We start from the raw sequence: 23,283 nt of genomic DNA, 5'->3' as shown, positions 1-23,283 counted from the left end.
GTATTTTTCTTTCCTGAAATAAAGCCTGACAGCCTGCTGGCTGTTTGCAGGCTGGTTCTGACAAACTGTTTCTACTCTGGAGGATTCTCCTGCAGACGTGTTGTGAGGCCCTGTAACATGAATAAATCATGTTAACCTGTTGGCTCTAACACACATCTCTACCAACACACTGAACCACAGTCGGGTTCATTAACACTCTGCTCGTCTGCTGGCTTCTGCTTCACTGAGTCCAGGTCTGACTCCTGAAGTCTCCCAGGCGCTGACCTCTGACCTCTGACCTCTGACTGGGATACTACCACACTGAACATGTGTTTCAGAGAAAAAAAACTTCTTTCTCATGGAGACTGGACTACTACTACTACTACTACTACTACTACTACTACTACTACTACTACTACTACTACTACAGTACTTATACCACCAGGCTCCTCCTTGTGCACCACAGAGTTCAGATCCTCCCAGCAGCAGTGAGCTGGATGTATAATGTTGGAGACCTGGTGCAGTTTAACTGTTTAAATCAGTGGTTCTCAATGTGGGGTCCGGGGACCACCAGGGGTCCTTGAGGGGGTTCCAGGGGGTTCCCAGCAAATTGATGAATTGTTAAGCTTCATTATTTCATTTACAAGAACAATTATAGAATGTAGAAGAAGCACTATTTTGATCATAGTTTACCTGCAATACAGATAGTCATGGAGTTCTGGACAAAATCATATCTAACAATAAAATATTCTCAGATTTGGGTCCGGGAGACAAAATCTCATCAAATGGGGGTCTGTGGCTCCAATGTGGACTAAATTAGGGTCCTGAATGTGAAAAAGGTTGAGAATCTCTGCTTTAAATCATCAGTTTTACAGCCAACCAGCCAGTAAACCAGTCAGTCAGTAAACACAACTGTTTCAATCAATTTAAATAACCATTTCCACAGCTGGCAGTGAAATGATCATCATCATGGCCAAAACATGTAGGAGTCAGTGAAGCAGCTGTTTACTGGCTGTTGTTTACTGGCTGTTGTTTACTGGCTGTTGTTTACTGGCTGTTGTTTACTGGCTGCTGTTTACTGGCTGTTGTTTACTGGCTGTTGTTTACTGGCTGTTGTTTACTGGCTGTTGTTTACTGGCTGCTGTTTACTGGCTGTTGTTTACTGGCTGCTGTTTACTGGCTGCTGTTTGTCGCAGCAGAACCAGAACCAGCAGCCTGTGGTTCTCATTAGAGAACAGAAGGAACAGAACACACAGGAACACCTGGGCAGATTAAAGCCTCAACACAACTGATGTTAAAATGAGTTTTTCTGTACTTCATATTTTTGTGCTGTGAGAAATCATCTGTGACTTTCTACAGTTTTCATGCTTCATTACAGAGATACTATGGTAACTCTGTGTGTGTGTGTGTGTCGAGGTTATTATAGTTTTGCATTTTTCATTAGTTTTTATTTTTATTTCGTTTTGACTTTTTGTTTTCAATTTCAGTTTAGTTTTAATTCGTTTTTAAAGCGGGTTTGCTACTTTGTATTTTTTGAAAATGCTTAGTTTTAGTTTTTATTAGTTTCAGTGTTAGTTTTAGTCTTTTTTTGTAATATGGGGTATTTGTCATGAGTGAGATTCAAAAATTCAAAATACTAGGCTTATGTATGAAATAAATTGACAAAGACGAAAACTAAAGACATTTTCTCTATAATTTTAGTTTATTTTAGTTAGTTTTGTAAACACACAATACAGTTTCAGTTAGTTATCGTTTTCTTTGTAAAGCCTCGTTTTTATTTTTATTTCAGTTAACGAAAATGTTTTTTCACACCTAGTTTTCGTGATTTTGTTATTTTTCGTTAACAATAATAACCTTGGTGTGTGTGTGTGTGGATAAACAGCCAAGCAGAATAAGAAGAATAATATTTTTATTTCTGCAGCATCTTTCCACAGTTATTACAAAATGTTTTTCAAAGGAGTAAAAAACAAGCAGATCAAGTCAACAGCAGAAACAATAGAAGCAAGTCAGGAAATAAACAAGCATGAAAACACACCGAGATTTAATTTAAGACTAAAGAAGACTGATTCTGTTCTGAGGCGACCAGCTGGGTTTATTTGGTCTGAACTGTTGAATCTCCAGCTCGTTACCTGTTGGCTTTACATCGTTAAAGCATTTCTTCAGGACCTGCCGGTATACCGACCTAAACTCTACCGGTCCCGTTGTTTTCTACCCGCTCAACATGGCGGCTCTGCCGGGACACATCTGAACAGGAAGTGGAGCAACAGCGGCGCCTGCGCACTAGGTGAGCCCGGGTCCCTGTAAAGATGTCTGAGCAGGCGGGGAGGGAGCGGAGAGGAGGACCCGAGAGAAACATACCGAGCCCGCAGCTCTCCTCACATAATCCGGTCAAGGTAAGGCACGGAGGCTCCGCGGGGCCGCGCCGAGCCCACCGACCCGCGGCGGAAGGTTTCGGGCTTCAGGTGGTCCGGTCGGCTCGTGCACCGGGCGGCCGGGCTCAAAGTAAACAGCTAATATCGTGTGCAGGACGCGCAGCGCTGTGGCAGGGGCGTGTCCGCCATCTTGTCTGAGGAGAAGTGGCGCCTAAACGCGGCTGTCGGTCTGACCGCGGTCCGTCTGACCGGCGGCAGACTCGGGCTGCCCAAAATGGCGGATCGTGACGGTAGCTCGTCTCCGCGGCTGTGTTTTAAAGTCAGTGTAGCCCGGTTCGGCCCGGTCCAAACCCGCTGTTTGCCCCGCTTCCCTCCGTGTGCCCGGCCGGGCTCGGCACTGCGCCGCCCGGAGCCTTTGTTGTGCAGCAGCTCCGTCCCCCTCTCCTCCTCCTCCTCCTCCTCCTCCGTGTTTGTTTCGGAAGGCCTCCGGGCGCATGCGTGTCACCATGGCGCTCGTTTCTGCGTCTGTGACAGAAAAGCTCCTTAATATTAATTTCTGCAGCTGTCCGCTTCCATATCAGCTGAACGGTTCTGCTGTGAGCTAACCTCCCGCCTCCAAACACGGAATAATATCCGTGATAAATACCGAGGCCCGTGTGTAAATATTATGACATTTCTCCATACTGTGCTGTAACCAAACATCCCGTCATGTGAAACTGAGCCCGACGAGACTCTTTTTCTTTTTCTTCTGGTTTTCAGTGTTTTGGACTCAAACCGTCGGTCCGTTTCTCTCCGCCCGCTGTTTTCACCCCGATCACACGGTGCAAGATATTATATCATATTTACATCAGCGGTCCGTTAACACTCTGCAGACAGACAGACAGACAGACAGACAGGTTTCAGTCAAATATCAACTATCAACGTTGTTTTCTCGGCAGCTCGGCGTGTTGCTCAGAGCCGAACGGGACAGGAAACCTTCTGATGCCTGAAAAGTGTCACCGTGTTCCAGCAGGTTTGTCCCTTTGCCTCTGAGCAAGGCAGCAGCAAACTGCCAGACTTATGAATGGAGTTTGGTGTGAGAGAAGAGCAGGCTGCTCTCATAGTCTCTAAATATGCCGCCAAACCAGCTCCGCCCCCATTCCTTTATTTACTTACTTATTTATTTGCATTCCGTTATTTATTAGTGACGTCATGATCTGTTCATCTCCCGATACGACTCGACACGTGATCTGAGTTCAGGATCAATACAACACGATACGATGTGATCAATAAAAGTTCAGTGACAACAAAGTCTGACTGTGCAGAATTCTGTTTATTTCTGAGACTCAAATCTTTCCAGCGATGCCATTGGCTGCTAGAATGTAAACAACAATTTAAAAATGTCGTTACAAAGTGACAATAATATAATCTGGATGGAGAGCTTGTGAAACTGTGATGGTCAAGAGTCTCATTAGTGATTACTACAGCAGAATAACATGGAGCTGATATCACCATTCATGTTCCTGACAGCAGAATAACATGGAGCTGATATCACCATTCATGTTCCTGACAGCAGAATAACATGGAGCTCATATCACCATTCATGTTCCTGACAGATGACTGATACTGAATTAATTTTCCCAGTTTTCCTCACCCTGCCTCGTCTACTTATACTTCAGCTAGTGGCTTCCTATGTTTCCCAGAATGCATTTCAACCTACTGTGCCCAGACTGTTCCATTCAGCTGTACTGAGGCTCTGATTGGTTCCCACTTAACTCGCCACTGAATTGGGAATTGTAGTTTGGAAAACAAGGAGCGGCACAATGATCACGGGGATGACAGATTAAAAACTAGAGTCAGAGAGGAAGGTGAAATATCTTCTTCTTCCTGTCTGTGACGTTCCTCTTCCTGTCTGTGACATTCCTCTTCCTGTCCAGACAGGTCGATGTCATTCTGACAAGCAGCTGCCATGTCCAATGACAGCCAGGGATCGGTGAAGGGGGAGGCGGCCATGACTCTGTCTCCCTCTGGCTCTGCCTCCTCACAGGCCCCGCCCCTTTCTCCTTCCACCCCCAAACCACAGGAGCTACCAGGTAAACCTGTCTGTCTCTCTACCTGTCTGACCTGTCTGTCTCTCTACCTGTCTGACCTGTCTGTCTGTCTGACCTGTCTGTCTCTCTACCTGTCTGTCTGACCTGTCTGTCTCTCTACCTGTCTGTCTGTCTGTTGGACCTGTCTGTCTCTCTGTCTGTCTGACCTGTCTGTCTCTCTGCCTGTCTGTCTGTCTGCCTGTCTGTCTGCAGATGAGCTAGTACAGGCTGGCAGTCTGTCTGTCTGACATGTCTGTCTCTCTGCCTGCCTGTCTGTCTGACCTGTCTGTCTGACCTGTCTGTCTCTCTACCTGTCTGTCTGACCTGTCTGTCTGTCTGTCTCTCTACCTGTCTGTCTGACCTGTCTGTCTGTCTGTCTGACCTGTCTGTCTCTCTACCTGTCTGTCTGTCTGACCTGTCTGTCTCTCTACCTGTCTGTCTGACCTGTCTGTCTCTCTACCTGTCTGTCTGTCTGACCTGTCTGTCTCTCTACCTGTCTGTCTGACCTGTCTGTCTCTCGACCCGTCTGTCTGTTTGTCTGTCTGACCTGTCTGTCTGACCTGTCTGTCTCTCTGCCTGTCTGTCTGACCTGTCTGTCTGCCTGTCTGTCTGCAGATGAGCTGGTGCAGGCTGGCTGGTCTAAGTGTTGGTCTAAGAGAGAGAACCGGCCGTATTACTTCAACCGCTTCACCAACCAGAGTCTGTGGGAGGTTCCTGTTCTGGGCCAGCATGATGTCATCGTGAGTCTGATTGATTATTGTTGTTATCATTATTATCATTATTATTATTATTATGACAAATGTATTATTTATTTGTTTATTTCATCCACAGCCAGTTCGATTCCAGCTAGTTGATTATCTCCAGCTGTACTGACTGTAACTGTCTGTTAGCAACAAGCTGCTGCCATGTGTACTGTCTGAATCTGCCTGTCTGTCTCTCTGTCTGCCTGTCTGTCTGTCTCTCTGTCTGCCTGTGTCTCTGTCTCTCTGTCTCTCTGTCTGCCTGTCTGTCTGTCTCTCTGTCTGTCTCTCTGTCTGCCTGTCTGTCTCTCTGTCTGTCTCTCTGTCTGTCTGTGTCTCTGTCTCTCTGTCTGCCTGTCTCTCTGTCTCTGTCTGCCTGTCTGTCTCTCTGTCTGCCTGTCTGTCTGTCTCTCTGTCTGCCTGTGTCTCTGTCTCTCTGTCTGCCTGTCTCTCTGTCTCTCTGTCTGCCTGTCTGTCTCTCTGTCTGCCTGTCTGTCTCTCTGTCTTCAGTCTGACCCTTTAGGTCTGAATGCGGCTCCAGCAGAGGGAGGAGACAGTAACCTTGGCAATGGCCAGAGGAAGAGGCGGGTATCTGAGGAGCAGGGGGCGGGGCCTAACAGCTTCAAACGACCCAAGGTAAAACATCAGCTGGTTAAATAAGAGACCCACACCACGGGTCAGCAGTCATATAATCTGGCTTGTTTGTTTGTTTGTTGTTGTCCAGGTCGAGCCCACCACTCCCATCTCTCCCAGCACCCCAGGCATCAAACCCTGGAGCTCCGCCCCAGAGGACAAACAGAGCCAATCCGCAACACCCACAACTCCTAGCCCCGCCCCCGCACCCTACAGACCGGCTGTGTGAGTACTAAGACCAGCCCCTTCCTGTTAGCATCTCTTGTTGTTAGCATAGCCCTCCCTGTTAGCATCTCTTGTTGTTAGCATAGCCCTTCCTGTTAGCATCTCTTGTTAGCATAGCCCTTCCTGTTAGCATTTCTTGTTGTTAGCATAGCCCTTCCTGTTAGCATCTCCAGTTTTAGTGTGTGGTGGAGTTAACATTAGAAGCTGACTGGGATCAAAGTTGTTTTACTGAAATTAGAATTTACTGATTTAAAGATTTAGCTTAAGAGGGAAAATAAAGTGAAACGTTCAAGAGAAGAAGCCGTGTTCTGAAAGAGTTGATGTGTTCAGTATCTACTGGGATCTGGACGTCCAGACCAACGCTGTGATCAGAGAGCGCCCCCCCGCTAACCACCTGCCCCCCCACCCTGAAATAGAACTACAGAGAGCTCAGCTGGTCACCAAACTACGCCAACACTACCACGAACTCTGTTACCAGAGAGAAGGTACGTTTACACATAGATTAACCTGAACCTAATTAGACCCATGCCATAACCAACAGAACTACATTGTAACAACCAAAACTACACCGTAACCAACCAGAACTACACCACAACCAACCAGAACAACACCGTAACCAACCAAAACTACACTACAACCAACTACACTGTAACCAACCAGAACTATACCCTAACCAACAGAACTACACTATAACCAACTAAAGCTTAACCAACCAAAACTACACTATAACCAACTACACCCTAACCAACAGAACTACACTATAACCAACAGAACTACACTATAACCAACAGAACTACACCCTAACCAACAGAACTACACTATAACCAACAGAACTACACCCTAACCAACAGAACTACACCGTAACCAACAGAACTACACCGTAACCAACAGAAGTACACTGTAACCAAAAGAACTACACTATAACCAAATACACTGTAACCAACAGAACTACACCCTAACCAACAGAACTACACCGTAACCAACAGAACTACACTATAACCAACAGAACTACACCGTAACCAACAGAACTACACTATAACCAGATACACCTTAACCAACAGAACTACACCGTAACCAACAGAACTACACTATAACCAACAGAACTACACCGTAACCAACAGAACTACACTATAACCAACAGAACTACACCATAACCAACAGAACTACACTATAACCAACAGAACTACACCTTAACCAACAGAACTACACCTTAACCAACAGAACTACACCTTAACCAACAGAACTACACCCTAACCAACAGAACTACACTATAACCAACTACACCTTAACCAACAGAACTACACCCTAACCAACAGAACTACACCCTAACCAACAGAACTACACCATAACCAACAGAACTACACCATAACCAACAGAACTACACCCTAACCAACAGAACTACACCCTAACCAACAGAACTACACCCTAACCAACAGAACTACACCATAACCAACAGAACTACACTATAACCAACAGAACTACACCCTAACCAACAGAACTACACCCTAACCAACAGAACTACACCCTAACCAACAGAACTACACCATAACCAACTACACCCTAACCAACAGAACTACACCGTAACAACCAAAACTACACTGTAACCAACAGAACTACACTGTAACGAACAGAACTACACTGTAACCCTTCACTGTTAAGGTTAGATGATGATCACTAAACTGAATGATCAGCTGTTCAGACTGATTTTAACCTGTCTGTCTGTCTGCCTGTCTGTTTGCCTGCCTGTCTGTCTGTGGCTCAGGTATCGACCCACCCAGAGAGTCTTTTAACCGTTGGCTTTTGGAGAGGAAAGTGATTGACAAGGGTCTTGACCCCCTGTTGCCTAGCGACTGCGACCCTGTCATCTCCCCGTCCATGTTCAGAGAGGTCATGAACGACATTCCCATCAGGTACCTGTCTGTCTGTCTGTCTGTCTGTCTACCTTCAGGGAGTCACATCTGGTATCAAACCTGTGAACATATTCCACTGGAAGTTACATCAATGTTGAAAAGTCATGACATTTTTTGGTGTGTGTGTGTGTGTGTGTGTGTGTGTGTGTGTGTGTGTGTGTGTGTGCGCACCAGGTTGTCTCGTATTAAGTATAAGGAGGAAGCCAGGAAGCTGCTGTTTAAATACGCTGAAGCTGCCAAGAAGATGATCGACTCCAGGTAGGAATCCTATTGGCTAAGACGCAGTCGCAACAACCAATCACAGAGCTTATCTCAGGATCGTTCTGCCAAGGTCAGATACTGACCTCTGACCTCTGACCCCTGTAGGAATGCGAGTCCAGAGAGCAGGAAGGTGGTGAAGTGGAACGCTGAAGACACCATGAGCTGGCTCCGCCGAGACCACTCCGCCAGCAAGGAGGACTACATGGTGACCTTCGACCCCTGACCCCACACACTGACCCCTGACCCCACACACTGACCCCTGACCCCACACACTGACCCCTGACCCCACACACTGACCCCTGACCCCACACACTGACCCCTGACCCCACACACTGACCCCTGACCCCACACACTGACCCCTGACCCCACACACTGACCACTGACCCCACACACTGACCCCTGACCCCACACACTGACCCCTGACCCCACACACTGACCCCTGACCCCACACACTGACCCCTGACCTCTGACCCGTGATTTTGGATGTGGGCGTTCCAACTAGTAAAACACAAAGAACACCTTGAAGCTGAAGCAGCAGAAAGCTGAAGCAGTTTGTCTCTTATGAAGTTCGGTTCTTTAGTCGTTCGGTGGAAAGATCTGAGATTTGTTCGGCTGGTTCTTCAGTCGGCCGTTCTGCCGGCTGAGAGGGAAGAACGGGGAATGATGAAGGAGAACAGAACGAGTGAGTTGGCTCCACACAGAACTAGAATGGACAGAACGGTTCTTCCACTGTTTGTCATGCTAATTTGCCTAGTTCAGCATAAAATGGTGACTATGGAATTTTAAGTGTCGGTTGCTATGGCGACAACACATTAAGGCTGTACAGTCTGTCTCACTGTGAGAACTGAGCAGATGAGTCTGTTAGCAAACTGTCAGAACTCAACTGGAAGCTAACGTTAGCGACGAGGCTAACGTAGCTTCATCACAGACTGGACTTCTCTCTCTAGCTCTTCTAGTCAACATTAGCATGTTAGCATTAGCATGTTAGCAATCCATGGCAGCAAGGAGACAGAGAAGCTGCTTTGGTTCTTGCTGTAAAACCTCTCAGCTCAGTGACTTGCTGCGAGTCGCTTTATACAGAAGCTAGTCCAACTGGTCACAGCAAGATGGCCGCCGCTCAGACCGTCCAGGAACGCTAATTTGAATGGAGCGTATCTATGTTCCCAGGGTCCTAAGTTCCCCAGTTCAATATCCTGTTAACACACATTAACCCTCCTATTGTGTTCGGGTCAAATTTGACCCGTTTCAAGTTAAAATATTTCATAAATATTATCCAGTTTTTTTATTGGAACAAGGCTTCAAAACAGCTATATCAACACAACAAAACCAATGGTTATCATTTTATTTGACTTTGAAGATTTTCAAACTCTTGTTTGGGTTTGATCCACAAAACTACGCAGAGTGTTTTATTGCTGCATGCCATACTATTAAAAACCAATGTTCTCTGTGGGTCAGATTTTACCCTGTGGGAGAGCACATATGTAGAACTAGGGAACATAGGACCCTTTGTCATGTTCCCATTATGTGCCATATACATCTGGGGAACATAGGAATGACTGTTCTATCTGTTCTAGTTCTGTGGCTCCAGGATGATTGTCCTTCACTCTGTTGTGAATGATGTCATGTTTACCCAGCAGCACTAGAGGGCAGCCGGCGCTCATGACAGTGGACAACAGAGTGAGAACCGTGTAGACTCAATCACCTTGCCTGTAGCTTAGAACAGTGGTTCTCAACCTGGGGTCCGGGGACCACCAGGAGTACTTGAGGGGGTTCCAGGGGGTCCCCAGCAAACTGATGAATTGTTAAACTTCACTATTATCTCATTTACAAGAAGTGAACTCAATTAGAGAATGTGGAAGAATGACTGTTTTGATCATAGTGTCTCTGTTATCTCTCTACCTCTCCCTCTACAGATAGTCTTGGAATTCTGGACATAATCATATCTAACAATAAAAATATTCTCAGATTTGCATCCGAGCGACAGAACGTCATCAGCTGGGGATCCGTGGCTTAAATTAGGGGTCCATGATATGAAAAAGGTTGAGAATCACTGGCTTAGAAGAACCAAGCGCATTTATTTCTCCTTCATCGCTCCTGTACTGAACAGGACAAAAGTTGGAAATGCTACAAGCAGCTAAACTAAAACGAATACTGCAGCCAAACTAAAAGAGTCTGAATAAAAAACAACACAAAAGTGAAATAGGAAATATTAGAGACTTCCAGGTCATGTGATCCCATGCTGTGACATGAAGCTGCACACGCTCCAGCTCTACTCGTCATGTTAAAGAAACAGGTAGCAGCTGAATGAAGAGTCATCACACAGTGAGCAGCCATGAAGCTGAGTGTGACTGCAGTGTGTGTTCATGTCTTTAATCACTTTCTGGGTTTGACTCATTGGTTTTACTGTGTGTGTGTGTGTGTGTGTGTGTGTGTGTGTGTGTGTGTGTGTGTGTGTGTGTGTGTGTGTGTAGGACCGTCTGGAGCACCTGCGGCAGCAGTGTGGTCCTCATGTGGCGGCGGTGGCTAAAGACTCTGTGGAGGGAATCTGTTCTAAGATCTTTCACATCTCAGCCGAGTACAGCCGGAGGCTCCGCCACGCTCACCTGGGCCTGCTGCAGGACCGGCCCGCAGGTACACACACACACACACACACACACACACACACACACACACACACACACACACACACACACACACACACACACACACACACACACACAGTCATACTAAGGTTTCATGGTCAACAGATGCAACAATGCAAAGTTCACAAATTTTGTCTCCAAATGTGTGTGTGTGTGTGTCAGAGCCCGCCGTGGCCCCGCCCCCGGAGCAGCAGCGGTTGGTGTATTGTTACCCGGTGCGGCTGCTCCTCCCCTCCGCCCCCCCCTCCCCCCCCCAGCCTCGAGTCGAGCTTCACTTTGAGAACGAGGCGGCCTGCCTGCGCTTCAGAGGGGAGATGGTGAAGGTGAACCGAGGACACTTCAGTAAACTGGTTAGTACTACTGTACTACTGTACTACTGTACTACTACTGTACTACTGTACTACTGTACTACTACTGTACTACTACTGTACTACTACTGTACTACTGTACTACTGTTACTGCAGTACTACTGTTACTGCAGTACTGCTACTACTACTACTACTGTCAGAGGGAAGATGGTAACTGCAGTAAACTGGTTAGTACTACTAATACTAGTGCTACTGTCCAATACTAGTAGTCTAACTACTGCTACTATACCTGGTCCTGCTGTCTGTCCTGGTCCTGAGGTCTGGACCTGTCCAGGTGTGCATGAAGACTTTTTCAGCCATGTTGCCCTTTAGAAATCTTCTTGCGTTCTCTCTTGGCCCCGCCTCCTCTCCCGACAGCACTGACTGTCCCGGGACAGATCACAGCACTGACTGTCTGTGTCTGTTCTGCCGGTCTGTCAGTAGTCTGGCTCTGTCTGTCCGGCTGTTATGAGTTTATTGGAACCCACAGGAACTGTTTTGTTTTTGATATACAGATATTTGTTTTTGTGTGGAGTGTAGGAAATCCCGTTCTGGATTATTTTGCTGGGATGAACTGAACTATTAACTGGGCTTTGTTTTTCTGTGTATGTATTCTTGTTGACCGGATGGTGAAAAACCTGTGCTGGATTATTTTTGTTTAAAGGGACTGTTGGACGATATGATTCCCAGGCTGAAAAACTGTCTCACTGTTCTGTCTTCTGTGTTGTCTTGATGGATGGAGCAGGGGTCAGGGGTCAGGGGTCAGGGGTCATCTGGGTTTTCCAGCTGCTTGTTGGTCCATGAAGGTTTTTCTGATGTCTGTTCAGGTCTGTCTGGTTTTTATTCACTTGGAGTGAATCAGACTGAGTCTACTGCGCTGAGCCTGTCTCTCTCTCTCCATCATGTTGCCATAGCTACATATGACTGACTGTCGGCCTCTCTCTGTCTGTCTCTCTCTCTGCCCGTCTGTCTGCCTCTGTCTGTCTCTCTCTCTCTGCCTGTCTGTCTGTGTAGGAGTTGCTGTATCGGTACAGCTGTATAGACGATCCTCGCTTTGAGAAGTTCCTGTCCAGAGTCTGGTGCCTCCTGAAGAGATACCAGGTACCTGTCTGTCTGACCCGTCTGTCTGACCCGTCTGTGTGTAGTGCGTCAGTGTGTTAACAGGTGTGTGTGTGTGTGTGTGTGTGCAGGCGATGTTTGGCGGCGGGGTGAATGAGGGCAGCGGCCTGCAGGGGGCGCTCCCCGTCTCGGTGTTCGAGGCGTTGAACCGACAGTTCGGCGTTTCCTTCGAATGTTTCGCTTCGCCGCTCAACTGCTACTTCAAACAGTTCTGCTCCGCCTTCCCCGACATCGACGGCTTCTTCGGGTCCAGAGGGTGAGTCGGTCCGCCTGCTGGTACCGGTATATACTAGTATGTATTAGTGTGTATATATATTAGTATTGGTAAATACTAAATACTAATGTGTATTAGTATTACTATGCATTAGTAAATCGGTTTGTCTCCATCAGTCCGTTCCTGAGTTTCTGTCCGGTCAGCGGATCGTTTGAAGCCAATCCTCCGTTCTCTGAAGAGCTGATGGACGCCATGGTGACGCACTTCGAGGTGAGGCGGCAGTCTGGACCGGTCTGAACCAGACTGGACCGGTCTGAACCAGACTGGACCGGTCTGAATCAGACTGAATCAGACTGTACCTGTCAGTACACACTGTCAGTATACATTGTCAGATTTCCCCCTCAGCCAATCAGAAGTGAGTCATTATACTAAGCCATTATACACATGTACAAACTGTGTGTGTGTGTGTGTGTGTGTCAGGACCTTCTGCAGCGGTCCAATGAGCCGCTGTCCTTCATGGTGTTTGTCCCGGAGTGGCGTGACCCCGTGACCCCGGCGCTCAGCCGCATGGAGGCCAGCCGCTTCCTGCGGCACCAGCTCAACGTGCCGGCCTACGAACACGAGTATCGCTCCGGGAGTCAGCACCTCTGTAAGAGGTACAAATACTGCACTGTATTACACTGTACTGCACTATATTACACTGTACTGCACTATACTACACTGTACTGCACTGTACTACACTGTACTGCACTGTACTACACTGTACTGCACTGTACTACACTGTACTGCAATATACTACACTGTACTGCACTATACTACACTGTACTGCACTGTACTACACTGTACTGCACTGTACTACACTGTACTGCACTATACTACACTGTACTGCACTGTATTACACTGTACTGCACTATACTGCACTGTACTACACTGTACTACACTGTACTGCACTATACTACACTGTACTACACTGTACTGCACTATACTACACTGTACTGCGCTGTACTACACTGTACTGCACTATACTACACTGTACTGCACTGTACTACACTGTACTACACTATACTGCACTGTACTACACTGTACTGCACTGTACTGCGCTGTACTAAACTATACTGCACTGTACTACACTGTACTGCACTGTACTGCACTGTACTACACTGTACTGCACTGTACTACACTATACTGCACTGTACTACACTGTACTGCACTGTACTGCACTGTACTGCACTACACTGTACTGCACTGTACTGCACTACACTGTACTGCACTGTACTGCACTACACTGTACTGCACTGTACTGTGCTGTACTACACTGTACTGCACTGTACTAAACTATACTGCACTGTACTACACTGTACTGTACTGCACTGTACTGTGCTGTACTACACTGTACTACACTGTACTAAACTATACTGCACTGTACTACACTATACTGCACTGTACTACACTGTACTACACTGTACTACACTATACTGCACTGTACTACACTATACTGCACTGTACTACACTATACTGCACTGTACTACACTGTACTGCACTATACTGTGCTGTACTACACTGACACTGTACTGCACTGTACTGTGCTGTACTGCACTACACTGCACTGTGCTGTACTACACTGGACTGCACTGTACTACACTGTACTGTGCTGTACTGTGCTGTACTACACTGTACTACACTGAACTGCACTTTACTACACTGTACAATTACAATTTCACATTTGGCAGACGCTTTTATCCAAAGCGACTTACACATGAGATTTTCATACAACACAAGCAAGGTTCTAGTTAGGAGAGAACAACGAGAGTAAGAGCTATAAAGCTAAGATCTGCTCCAACAGGACAGAGGTGCTATGAGGCAGTGCTATGAGGCAATGCATAGAGTGCATAGAAGCAAAACATTTTTTTTTTACTTTTTTTTTTGGTTACCCGGGCCATTAGGTGAGAAGGTATTCGCTAAAGAGCTGGGTCTTGAACCTTTTCTTAAGGATTGAGAGGGACTCTGCGGATCGAATGGAGTTTGGCAACTCGTTCCACCACCGAGGAACCACAGAAGAGAAGAGTCTGGCTAGAGACTTAGGGCCTTGCTGTGGTGGCAGCACCAGGCGCCGCTCCATGGCAGAGCGTAGTGAGCGGGAGGGAGCGTAGACCTGAATGAGGGAGTTCAGGTCGGTCGGAGCCATTTTGGTTATTGTTTTGTAGGCGAGCATCAAGGACTTGAACTTGATGCGGGCAGCAACTGGGAGCCAGAGGAGGGAGATGAACAGCGGAGTGACATGTGCTCTTTTGGGCTGGTTGAAGACCAGACGCTCCGTCTGTTCTGGATCATCTGTAGAGGTTTGAGCTACATGCCGGGAGCCCTGCCAGGAAGGAGCTGCAGGAGTCAAGGCGTGATATTACAAGAGCCTGAACCAGGAGTTGAGCTGCATGCTCAGACAGGTAGGGTCTGATCTTCCTGTTATTGTACAGAGCAAATCCACATGACCGAGCAACAGAAGCCACATGCTCCTTGAAGGTTAGTTGGTCATCAATCATGACACCCAAGTTTCTGGCAGACTTTGTGGGAATGAGCTGAGCTGATTGGAGCTGGATACTGATCTGTTGTTGTACAGAAGGACTGGCTGGGATGACAAGGAGCTCAGTCTTTGACAGGTGAAGCTGAAGGTGGCGTTCCTTCATCCAAGCCCAGATATCGGCGAGGCGTGCCGATATCCGTGCAGAGACTGTGGGGTCGTCTGGCGGGAACGATAGAAGGAGCTGGGTATCGTCAGCATATGAACGGTATGAGAAGCCATGTGAGCGGATCACTGCACCCAGTGAGGTGGTGTATAATGAAAAGAGAAGGGGTCCAAGCACTGACCCTTGAGGTTCCTCTGTGGAAGAGCAGTGGGATTTAGACACTTCCCCTCTCCAAGACCCTCTGAAGGATCTCCCTGAGAGGCAGGACTCAAACCAGCAGAGAGCGGATCCTGAGAAGCCGAGCTCAGCGAGTGTGGAGAGGAGGATTTGGTGGTTCACCGTGTCAAAGGCGGCTGATAGGTCAAGTAGCAGTAGGACAGAGGACTGACCGGCAGCTCCAGCTGATCGCAGTGTTTCCACTACAGACAAGAGCGCAGTCTCGGTAGAGTGTCCGCGTTTGAAGCCAGACTGGTTGGGATCATACAGGCGGTTCTCAGACAGGAATTCAGAGACTTGATTAAAGACTGTGCGCTCAAGTGTTTTGGAAAGGAAGGTGAGGAGTGAAACCGGCCTGTAATTATCAACCTGAGATGGGCTGAGTGTAGGTTTCTTTAGTAGCGGGGTAACCCGGGCTTGCTTAAAAGCAGTGGGGAACACACCCGCTGAGAGTGAGGAGCTGATGATGTGCGTGACTGCAGGGATAAGTGTGGGAGAGATGGCCTGCAGGAGGTTGGAGGGTATGGGGTCCAATGGACAGGTAGTGGGACGAGAGTCAAGCAGAAGTTTGGAGACTTGCTCCTCAGTGAGATGGGAAAAAGACAGGAGTGAGGTCCTGTTAGCTGGTGGCAGCAGACTGAGTTGGTCAGGCTCAGAGAACTGATCACTGATGGTAGAAACCTTATCAGTAAAGAAGGATGCAAAGAGGTCAGCCGTGAGCAAACTTGAGGGTGGAGGTGGTGGAGGGTTGAGGAGTGAATTAAAAGCTGAAAATTATTTCCGAGCGTCCTTGGCGCTGCTGATTTTATCCTGATAGTAAGTGGTCTTGGCACTTTTTAGATGGGAGGAGAATGCCGATAAGAGAGTTTGATAGTCAGTGAGGTCAGTGGGATCACTGGATTTGCGCCATTTTCTCTCAGCTGCTCTGAGCCCCGCCCGTTGCTCTCTGATGACACCGGTGAGCCATGGGCTAGTGGGGGTTTTACGAGCAGGTTTGGATGAGAGTGGGCAGAGATTGTCTAGAGAGACGGCTAGTGAGGAGCAGACTGTGTCTGTAGCCTCATTGACATGGAGTGAGGAGAACTCTTTATGAGGGGGCATGGTAGCCGTGACCTCATCGGAGAGCCGAGCCGGTGTGAGGGACCGGAGGTTCCGTCTGAAGGAGACCATTTGCGGCAGAACGTGAGGATGTTCCGGCAAGGAAACCATGAATTGAACAAAGAAGTGGTCTGACAGATGTAGGGGAGTGACAGTCAGATTTGCCGTGGAACAGTTTCGAGTCAAAATCAGATCGAGTGTATTGCCCGCTTTGTGTGTGGGAGCGGTGGAGACCAGTTTGAGGTCAAATGAGGACAGAAGTGAAAGGAAGTCAGCCGTTTGGGGTTTGTCAAGATAGATATTCATGTCCCCCATGACAATCAGTGGGGTGCCATCTTCAGGAATGGCTGAGAGTAGCATGTCCAGTTCAACAACGAAGTTCCCCAGTAGCCCTGGTGGGCGATATATGAAGACCACAAATAGTTTGGAGTGGTAACCATGATTGCATGGTATTCAAAGGATGAGTTATTGCTTAGAGGAGAAAGTTTAGTGAATTTCCAGTCTTTGGAAATAAGGGCCCCTGTGCCACCTCCAGCCCAACAGAACGGGGTGTGTGGGAGGAAGAGTCAGCTGAAAGCGCAGCTGGTGTGGCTGTGTTCTCTGGACAGATCCAGGTTTCGGTCAGGGCTAGGACCTGAATGTCGGATAGGTTTGCAAGTGCTTGGATAAATTCTGTTTTATTTACAGCGGACTGACAATTCCATAAGCCAAAGGAAAAAGCGGTGGAGGTAGCTGAGGCTTTCTTGAGAGAGTAGTGGTTCTCGGGATTGCGCTGTCTTTTATGACTGATGCATTTTTTTTCGGTTGCCGTGGATGACAGTGATATATTGATAGCACATGGTGAGTGAGAAGGGAGGCCAAGAGAGTAAAATAAGAGTAGCTTATCTGTGTCCTTGCTCAGTGGACTCGCACAGGTAGACTCGGAGGTCTTTACCCAATTAGGACTCGCACAGGTAGACTCGGAGGTCTTTACCCAATTAGGACTCGCACAGGTAGACTCGGAGGTCTTTACCCAATTAGGACTCGCACAGGTAGACTCGGAGGTCTTTACCCAATTAGCTCTTCACACAAGAAGGGCTGCCATACAAGGGCTGACGCTTCCGCTGACGCTACAGCGCAGCTTACTTGTTTAAATACCAGGAAATGCCACAGCTGTGCCCATTCACAGCTCGTTAGCAGGGCTGGACCCGCCCCTTTCAGATTTCCACAACAAAGCAACAGATAGAGGGCGTGACCCGCGTCTGCTGACCCACCTATCGAAACTCAGAGAGTGAAACCAGGAAGTGCTCAGCCACAACAAAGCCTGACAACAGCCTAAGTCCAAATCTAACCCAGAAACAAAGATTGCTGCTCTTCATCCTCTACATCCTACCACTTGGACAGATCCTCCGCCATCATGGCCTCCAGTTTCATTGCTATGCAGACGACACTCAGCTCTACCTCTCCACCAAGACCATTTCCGTAGCCACCCATTCTACCCTCACCACCTGCCTCACTGACATCAAAACATGGATGCAAAAGAACTTCCTGAAACTCAACTGCAACAAGTCTGAAGTCCTCATCATCGGCCCTAACTCCCTCACCCGCTCCACCCAGGATTTCTCACTCAACATCGATGGCTCCATTGTCACCCCCTCCACTCACGTCCGCAACCTTGGAATCATCCTCGACCCCACCCTCTCATTCCTACCTCATGTAAACCAAATCTCCGACCCTCTCTATCCTTCTCCGCCGCTGAAACACTCATACATGCATTCATAACATCCAGGCTCGACTACTGCATCAGCATCCTATATGGCTCATCAAACAACGTCCTCAATAAACTCCAATATGTCCAAAACTCTGCTGCCCGCTTGCTCACCTCCACCCGCCGCACGGATCACATCACCCCTGTCCTCCATGACCTCCACTGGCTCCCGATCAAATACAGGATTCACTTCAAAATATTACTCACCACCTTCAAAGCCATCAACAACCTGCCCCCCCCTACCTCTCTGACCCCCCCCCCCCCCCCCCCCCCTCTGGAACGCCCTCCCCAGCCACATCCGAAAGGCCAACACTCTGTCATCTTTCAAAAAAGCCCTCAAAACCCACCTATTCACTCTTGCTTTTGACCTCTAATCTTCTTCTCCTCCCCCCTCCCCCGTTCCTCCCTATGTATACGTTCTTTTCTCATCTATTTCTATCTTTTATATATCTCTATTAAATTTGTTTTATCCTGTGTTTATAAAGCGTCTTTGAGCACAGAGAAAAGCGCTATATAAATGTCATGTATTATTAAACTCTTACTGACCGACTGCTGTTTCCTATGTCCTAGATCCGAGCTTGTTACTGCACTGTACTGCACTGTACTGCACTGTACCACACTGTACTGTGCTGTACTGCACTGTACTGCACTATACTACACTGTACTGCGCTGTACTACGCTGTACTGTGCTGTACTGCGCTGTACTACACTGTACTGTGCTGTACTGCACTGTACTACACTGTACTCTGCTGTACTGCACTGGACTACACTATACCACAGTACTACACTGTACTGCACTGTACTGCACTATACTACACTGTACTGCGCTGTACTACGCTGTACTGTGCTGTACTGCACTGTACTACACTGTACTCTGCTGTACTGCACTGTACTGCACTGGACTACACTATACCACAGTACTACACTGTACTGCACTGTACTGCACTATACTACACTGTACTACACTGTACTACACTGTACTGCACTGTACTACACTGTACTCTGCTGTACTGCACTGGACTACACTATACCACAGTACTACACTATACTGCACTGTACTACACTGAACTGCACTATACTACACTATACTACACTGTACTACACTATACCACAGTACTACACTATACTGCACTGTACTACAATGTACTACACTGTACTGCACTATACCACTGTACTACACTATACTGCACGTTGCTACACTGTACTGCACTGTAGTACACACTGTACTACACACTGTAATACTACACTGACGCAGTACTTCTCTGCCTGCAGGGAGGACATGTACTACAAGGCGGTCCATGGTACTGCAGTACTCTTCCTGCAGAACGATGCTGGGTTCTCTAAGTGGGCGCCGACGCCGGAGCGGCTGGCCGAGCTGATGGCGGCGTACCGCGCCTCCTCCTCCCGCGCCTCCTCCCTTTCCTCTCCTGGCCCCGCCCCCGTCGCCACGGGAGACAGAGACTCCGCCTCCAAAACGGCCGAGAGGACGCAGAGCGAGGAGTCGCCCGGTAGCCACGACAACAACAACAACAACAACAACAATAACAACAGCAGCAGCAGCAGCAGCAGCAGCAGCAGCAGTCCGAGAGACAAGATGTCTGCCGTGTAGAGGGGGCGGAGCTTCTGATGTCTGCTGTGTAGAGGGGGCGGAGCTTCTGATGTCTGCTGTGTAGAGGGGGAGGAGCTTCTGATGTCTGCTGTGTAGAGGGGGCGGAGCTTCTGATGTCTGCTGTGTAGAGGGGGGGGAGCTTCTGTCTCCATGCTGCTGCGTTCTGTAGAGAACTGTTGAAGCATTTAAGGTGGTTCTGTCAGCTCCTCACTGTTCTGCTGCAGTCCTCCATCACTTGTGTTTACATGCCAGGCTTTGTGTTTGGATTGTCCCTCACCAGCACCGGTAGCACAACCTCCGCCCGTCTACATGTTCCACCGTGCCGATCTGCCAGCAGGGGGCAGACCGGAGCGTCCGGTTTCTACTGGCTTCTACTGTGTTCTGTTGCATTCTACTGGCTTCTACTGTGTTCTGTTGCATTCTACTGGCTTCTACTGTATTCTGTTGCTTTCTGCTGTCAGGTTTCTGGTTCTGCTTGCTGGTTCGTCTCCAGGTGCATCAGTTCTTCTGATTGGTTGAAGCTTTGATGTTGAGGCATGTGGAGCTTTTTTTAAGCCTCCAGTGATTCAGGTTTAACTTCCTGGAACTATGTTTTGTTGCTAATGTTGCTAGGCAACACACAGCACCAGCCAATAAGAGTTATGTGTATTACTAAGCAGCAAAATGTAGTTTGAAGCAGCTAAACATGACTCAGTAGAAGCTACAGCAATAACCTTTTTCATTCATTATCATTATTATTATTTTAAACAGATCTAAGGATTTGGAGGTTAGTGGCCTCATTAACTTTTGATTGGTCCTCAAACTGAGAAGGGTTGGTGATTGGTTGATTAGGCAGCTATAGTTTCTAATTGGATTTTTGGACTTTCTCTGATTGGCTCTGTCTGTTAGCTGAGTTGGACTGTGGTAGAATCCACATGTCAGAGCTGCACATGTTGACTGCTGCAGTTCAGACCGGTGAAGTTTCCTCAGAGGAAACAAGCTGGTCTGGTGCTGAGGAGCCTGGTCCTGGTCCTGGTCCTGGTCCTCCTCAGCTGCTGAAGTTCAGCCTGGAGCTTCCTCCTCCTCCTCATTTTGTAATTGGATTCTATTCTGTATTACAACACGCTAACGCTCTACAACACACTAATGCTGCAATCTGTTCTGTACTACAGCATGCTAACCCTGCAGTGTTTTGGTGAAAGAGCCTGAATGTCGCCCCCTGCAGACCTCTGTACAATATAGACCAGAGGCTCCGCCCACAGCGCGGCTCCAGGAAGTTTTTTTTTATCAGCGAGATCCCACACCTAACCATATGTACCGACCTGAAGGCGAAGGGAGCGTTCACACAGAGAAACTCGTGATGAAAAGTAGGAGGGTACGCGGCTTTGGTTGCTGGGCGACCAAAATAAACAACCACTCCCCTCCCTCCACCCCTTGCCGCATGTTGCAGTTTGACAGGTGATCCGCACTGCGGCGCCTCGAACACTCAAATATTTTCAACTTTTTCTGCCCTGTGCTCTGCAACAAAACAGCAGCTGCGTCGCAGTGCAGCAGGTGCAGCAGGTGCAGCAGGTGCAGCAGACGCAGCAGGTGCAGCAGGTGCAGCAGGTGCAGCAGGTGCAGCAGGTGCAGCAGACGCAGCAGGTGCAGCAGACGCAGCAGGTGCAGCAGGTGCAGCAGATGCAGCAGACGCAGCAGGTGCAGCAGGTGCAGCAGGTGCAGCAGGTGCAGCAGGTGCAGCAGACGCAGCAGGTGCAGCAGGTGCAGCAGACGCAGCAGACGCAGCAGACGCAGCAGACGCAGCAGGTGCAGCAGACGCAGCAGACGCAGCAGACGCAGCAGGTGCAGCAGGTGCAGCAGGTGCAGCAGACGCAGCAGACGCAGCAGGTGCAGCAGGCGCAGCAGACGCAGCAGGTGCAGCAGGTGCAGCAGACGCAGCAGACGCAGCAGGTGCAGCAGGCGCAGCAGACGCAGCAGGTGCAGCAGGTGCAGCAGACGCAGCAGACGCAGCAGGTGCAGCAGGCGCAGCAGACGCAGCAGGTGCAGCAGGTGCAGCAGGTGCAGCAGGTGCAGCAGGTGCGTCCCTCTACTGGAATGACACCGAAGTGTTTCTCTGTGAACTGAAGTCTTCAGTCTGAACCAGACAGGAGGTCACTGCTGTTACAAAGTGGTAAAATATTTAAAACATCTTTCATTTGGAATTTGCCACTCTTTTTTTTTTCAAAAGGTAGAAAATTATTGGTAAAATAACTTCCTGTAACTGCGGTGGGGGCGGGGCCTCTGGGCGCTACGGCCAGCATCCCACTGGCTGTTTTTTGAAGCCTGTCCAGTAGCTCATCATGTGTGTGTCATGTGACGGCTGTTTCTGCCACCAGCAGCTTCCTGTAGATATTGTACAGTAAATTGCTATGAAGTATGTTGATGTTATTTTCCTCCTACGCTATTGGATCGAGCTCCGATGAAAAACAAAACAGAAATTAATTGTACGTTTAACTGTTCCTCCATGCTTTTTTATTTGATTTAATTTAACATAATTTTTTAAAAGATGAAAATCTGTTACTGTATTATACAGCTTATGAGATAGTTTGTTTTAAACTAAACCAAAGTGTTATTAAGAATATATATATCTTGTATGTAAAAGTAGAACCGTGTATGCATCAGTACTGCTGAAGTCTAACCAGCAAAATACTCCTCGACTTTATTTTTATAATTCTTTATTGTTCTCTTGTTTTCTTTCTTTTGTGGTAAATGATTTGTTTTTTATGTTTTGAATTATTTGGGTTTAATTTTGCATGATCCTCTTGCCTCTCAGACTCTGTGTATTCCTGAATGTGTTTGAGGTTGAGTCTTCCTGTCCGAGCCGCATCGCCACACAGCTCCCCTGTCCTCCATTTTGGATTTTATGTTTCTTTCTTTTCGTCGTCTTTCTTCGCCAGACGTGGGAAACTTCAGGCAATTTTCTGCTTTTGTGCTTCAGTCAAAACGGCTTGTTAGCATTCCTGATTCAAACCAATAGGTACTTCCACCTGTTAGCTTGCGGCTAATTGTACCTTGGTTTCAATATGGGACGCTAACAACGACAGCATTCTTTGTTTGGGTAACTGAGGAACAAAAGTATAACGCGGTGGGGGTGCGGTGTGGGCGCGGTGTGGCCGTGCCGCTCGGCCAGGAAGCAGCAGCCATGTTTTTAGTGGGTCCTCGCCGCAGGAGAATGTAAATATGTCTGTCCTTCGTCTGCCTGCAGAGAAACTGCAGCTTCACTCTCCCAGTAAAAATCTGTCAAACATGTACCTTGTGTTTCTAATAAATTGGGTTAATGACTGTACTTCCTAAAGGACTCTGCACACAGACTGTTCTCTGTCCTGCAGGTGGAACCATGTGGAACCATGTGGAACCATGTGGAACCCAGCAGGTGTTTAGGGCAGAGTGATGCGTTTGATCC

General features: G+C 48.0%; 1 protein-coding gene across 1 annotated transcript; it reads left to right on the top strand.

The window, feature by feature from the left end:
• Nucleotides 1-1,814: 1,814 nt before the first annotated feature.
• pcif1 (phosphorylated CTD interacting factor 1) lies at nt 1,815-19,927 on the top strand. Its single transcript, XM_071512293.1, has 16 exons — nt 1,815-2,372; nt 4,268-4,423; nt 5,036-5,160; nt 5,671-5,796; nt 5,885-6,018; nt 6,349-6,503; nt 7,781-7,928; nt 8,103-8,186; nt 8,295-8,394; nt 10,661-10,820; nt 10,994-11,181; nt 12,193-12,279; nt 12,369-12,553; nt 12,688-12,781; nt 12,992-13,167; nt 19,526-19,927. The coding sequence occupies exons 2-16, from the start codon at nt 4,300-4,302 to the stop codon at nt 19,860-19,862; spliced, it is 2,223 nt and encodes a 740-aa protein (XP_071368394.1). The 5' UTR covers nt 1,815-2,372; nt 4,268-4,299; the 3' UTR covers nt 19,863-19,927.
• The last annotated feature ends 3,356 nt before the right edge of the window (nt 19,928-23,283 follow it).

This window comes from Centroberyx affinis, unplaced genomic scaffold (genome assembly GCF_046629955.1).
Source record: "Centroberyx affinis isolate AG114_WGS23_722 - 3 ecotype Tasmania unplaced genomic scaffold, CSIRO-AGI_Caff_v1 ptg006218l_1, whole genome shotgun sequence".
NCBI lineage: Eukaryota > Metazoa > Chordata > Actinopteri > Beryciformes > Berycidae > Centroberyx > Centroberyx affinis.
This window is presented reverse-complemented; position numbering and strand designations above follow the sequence as displayed.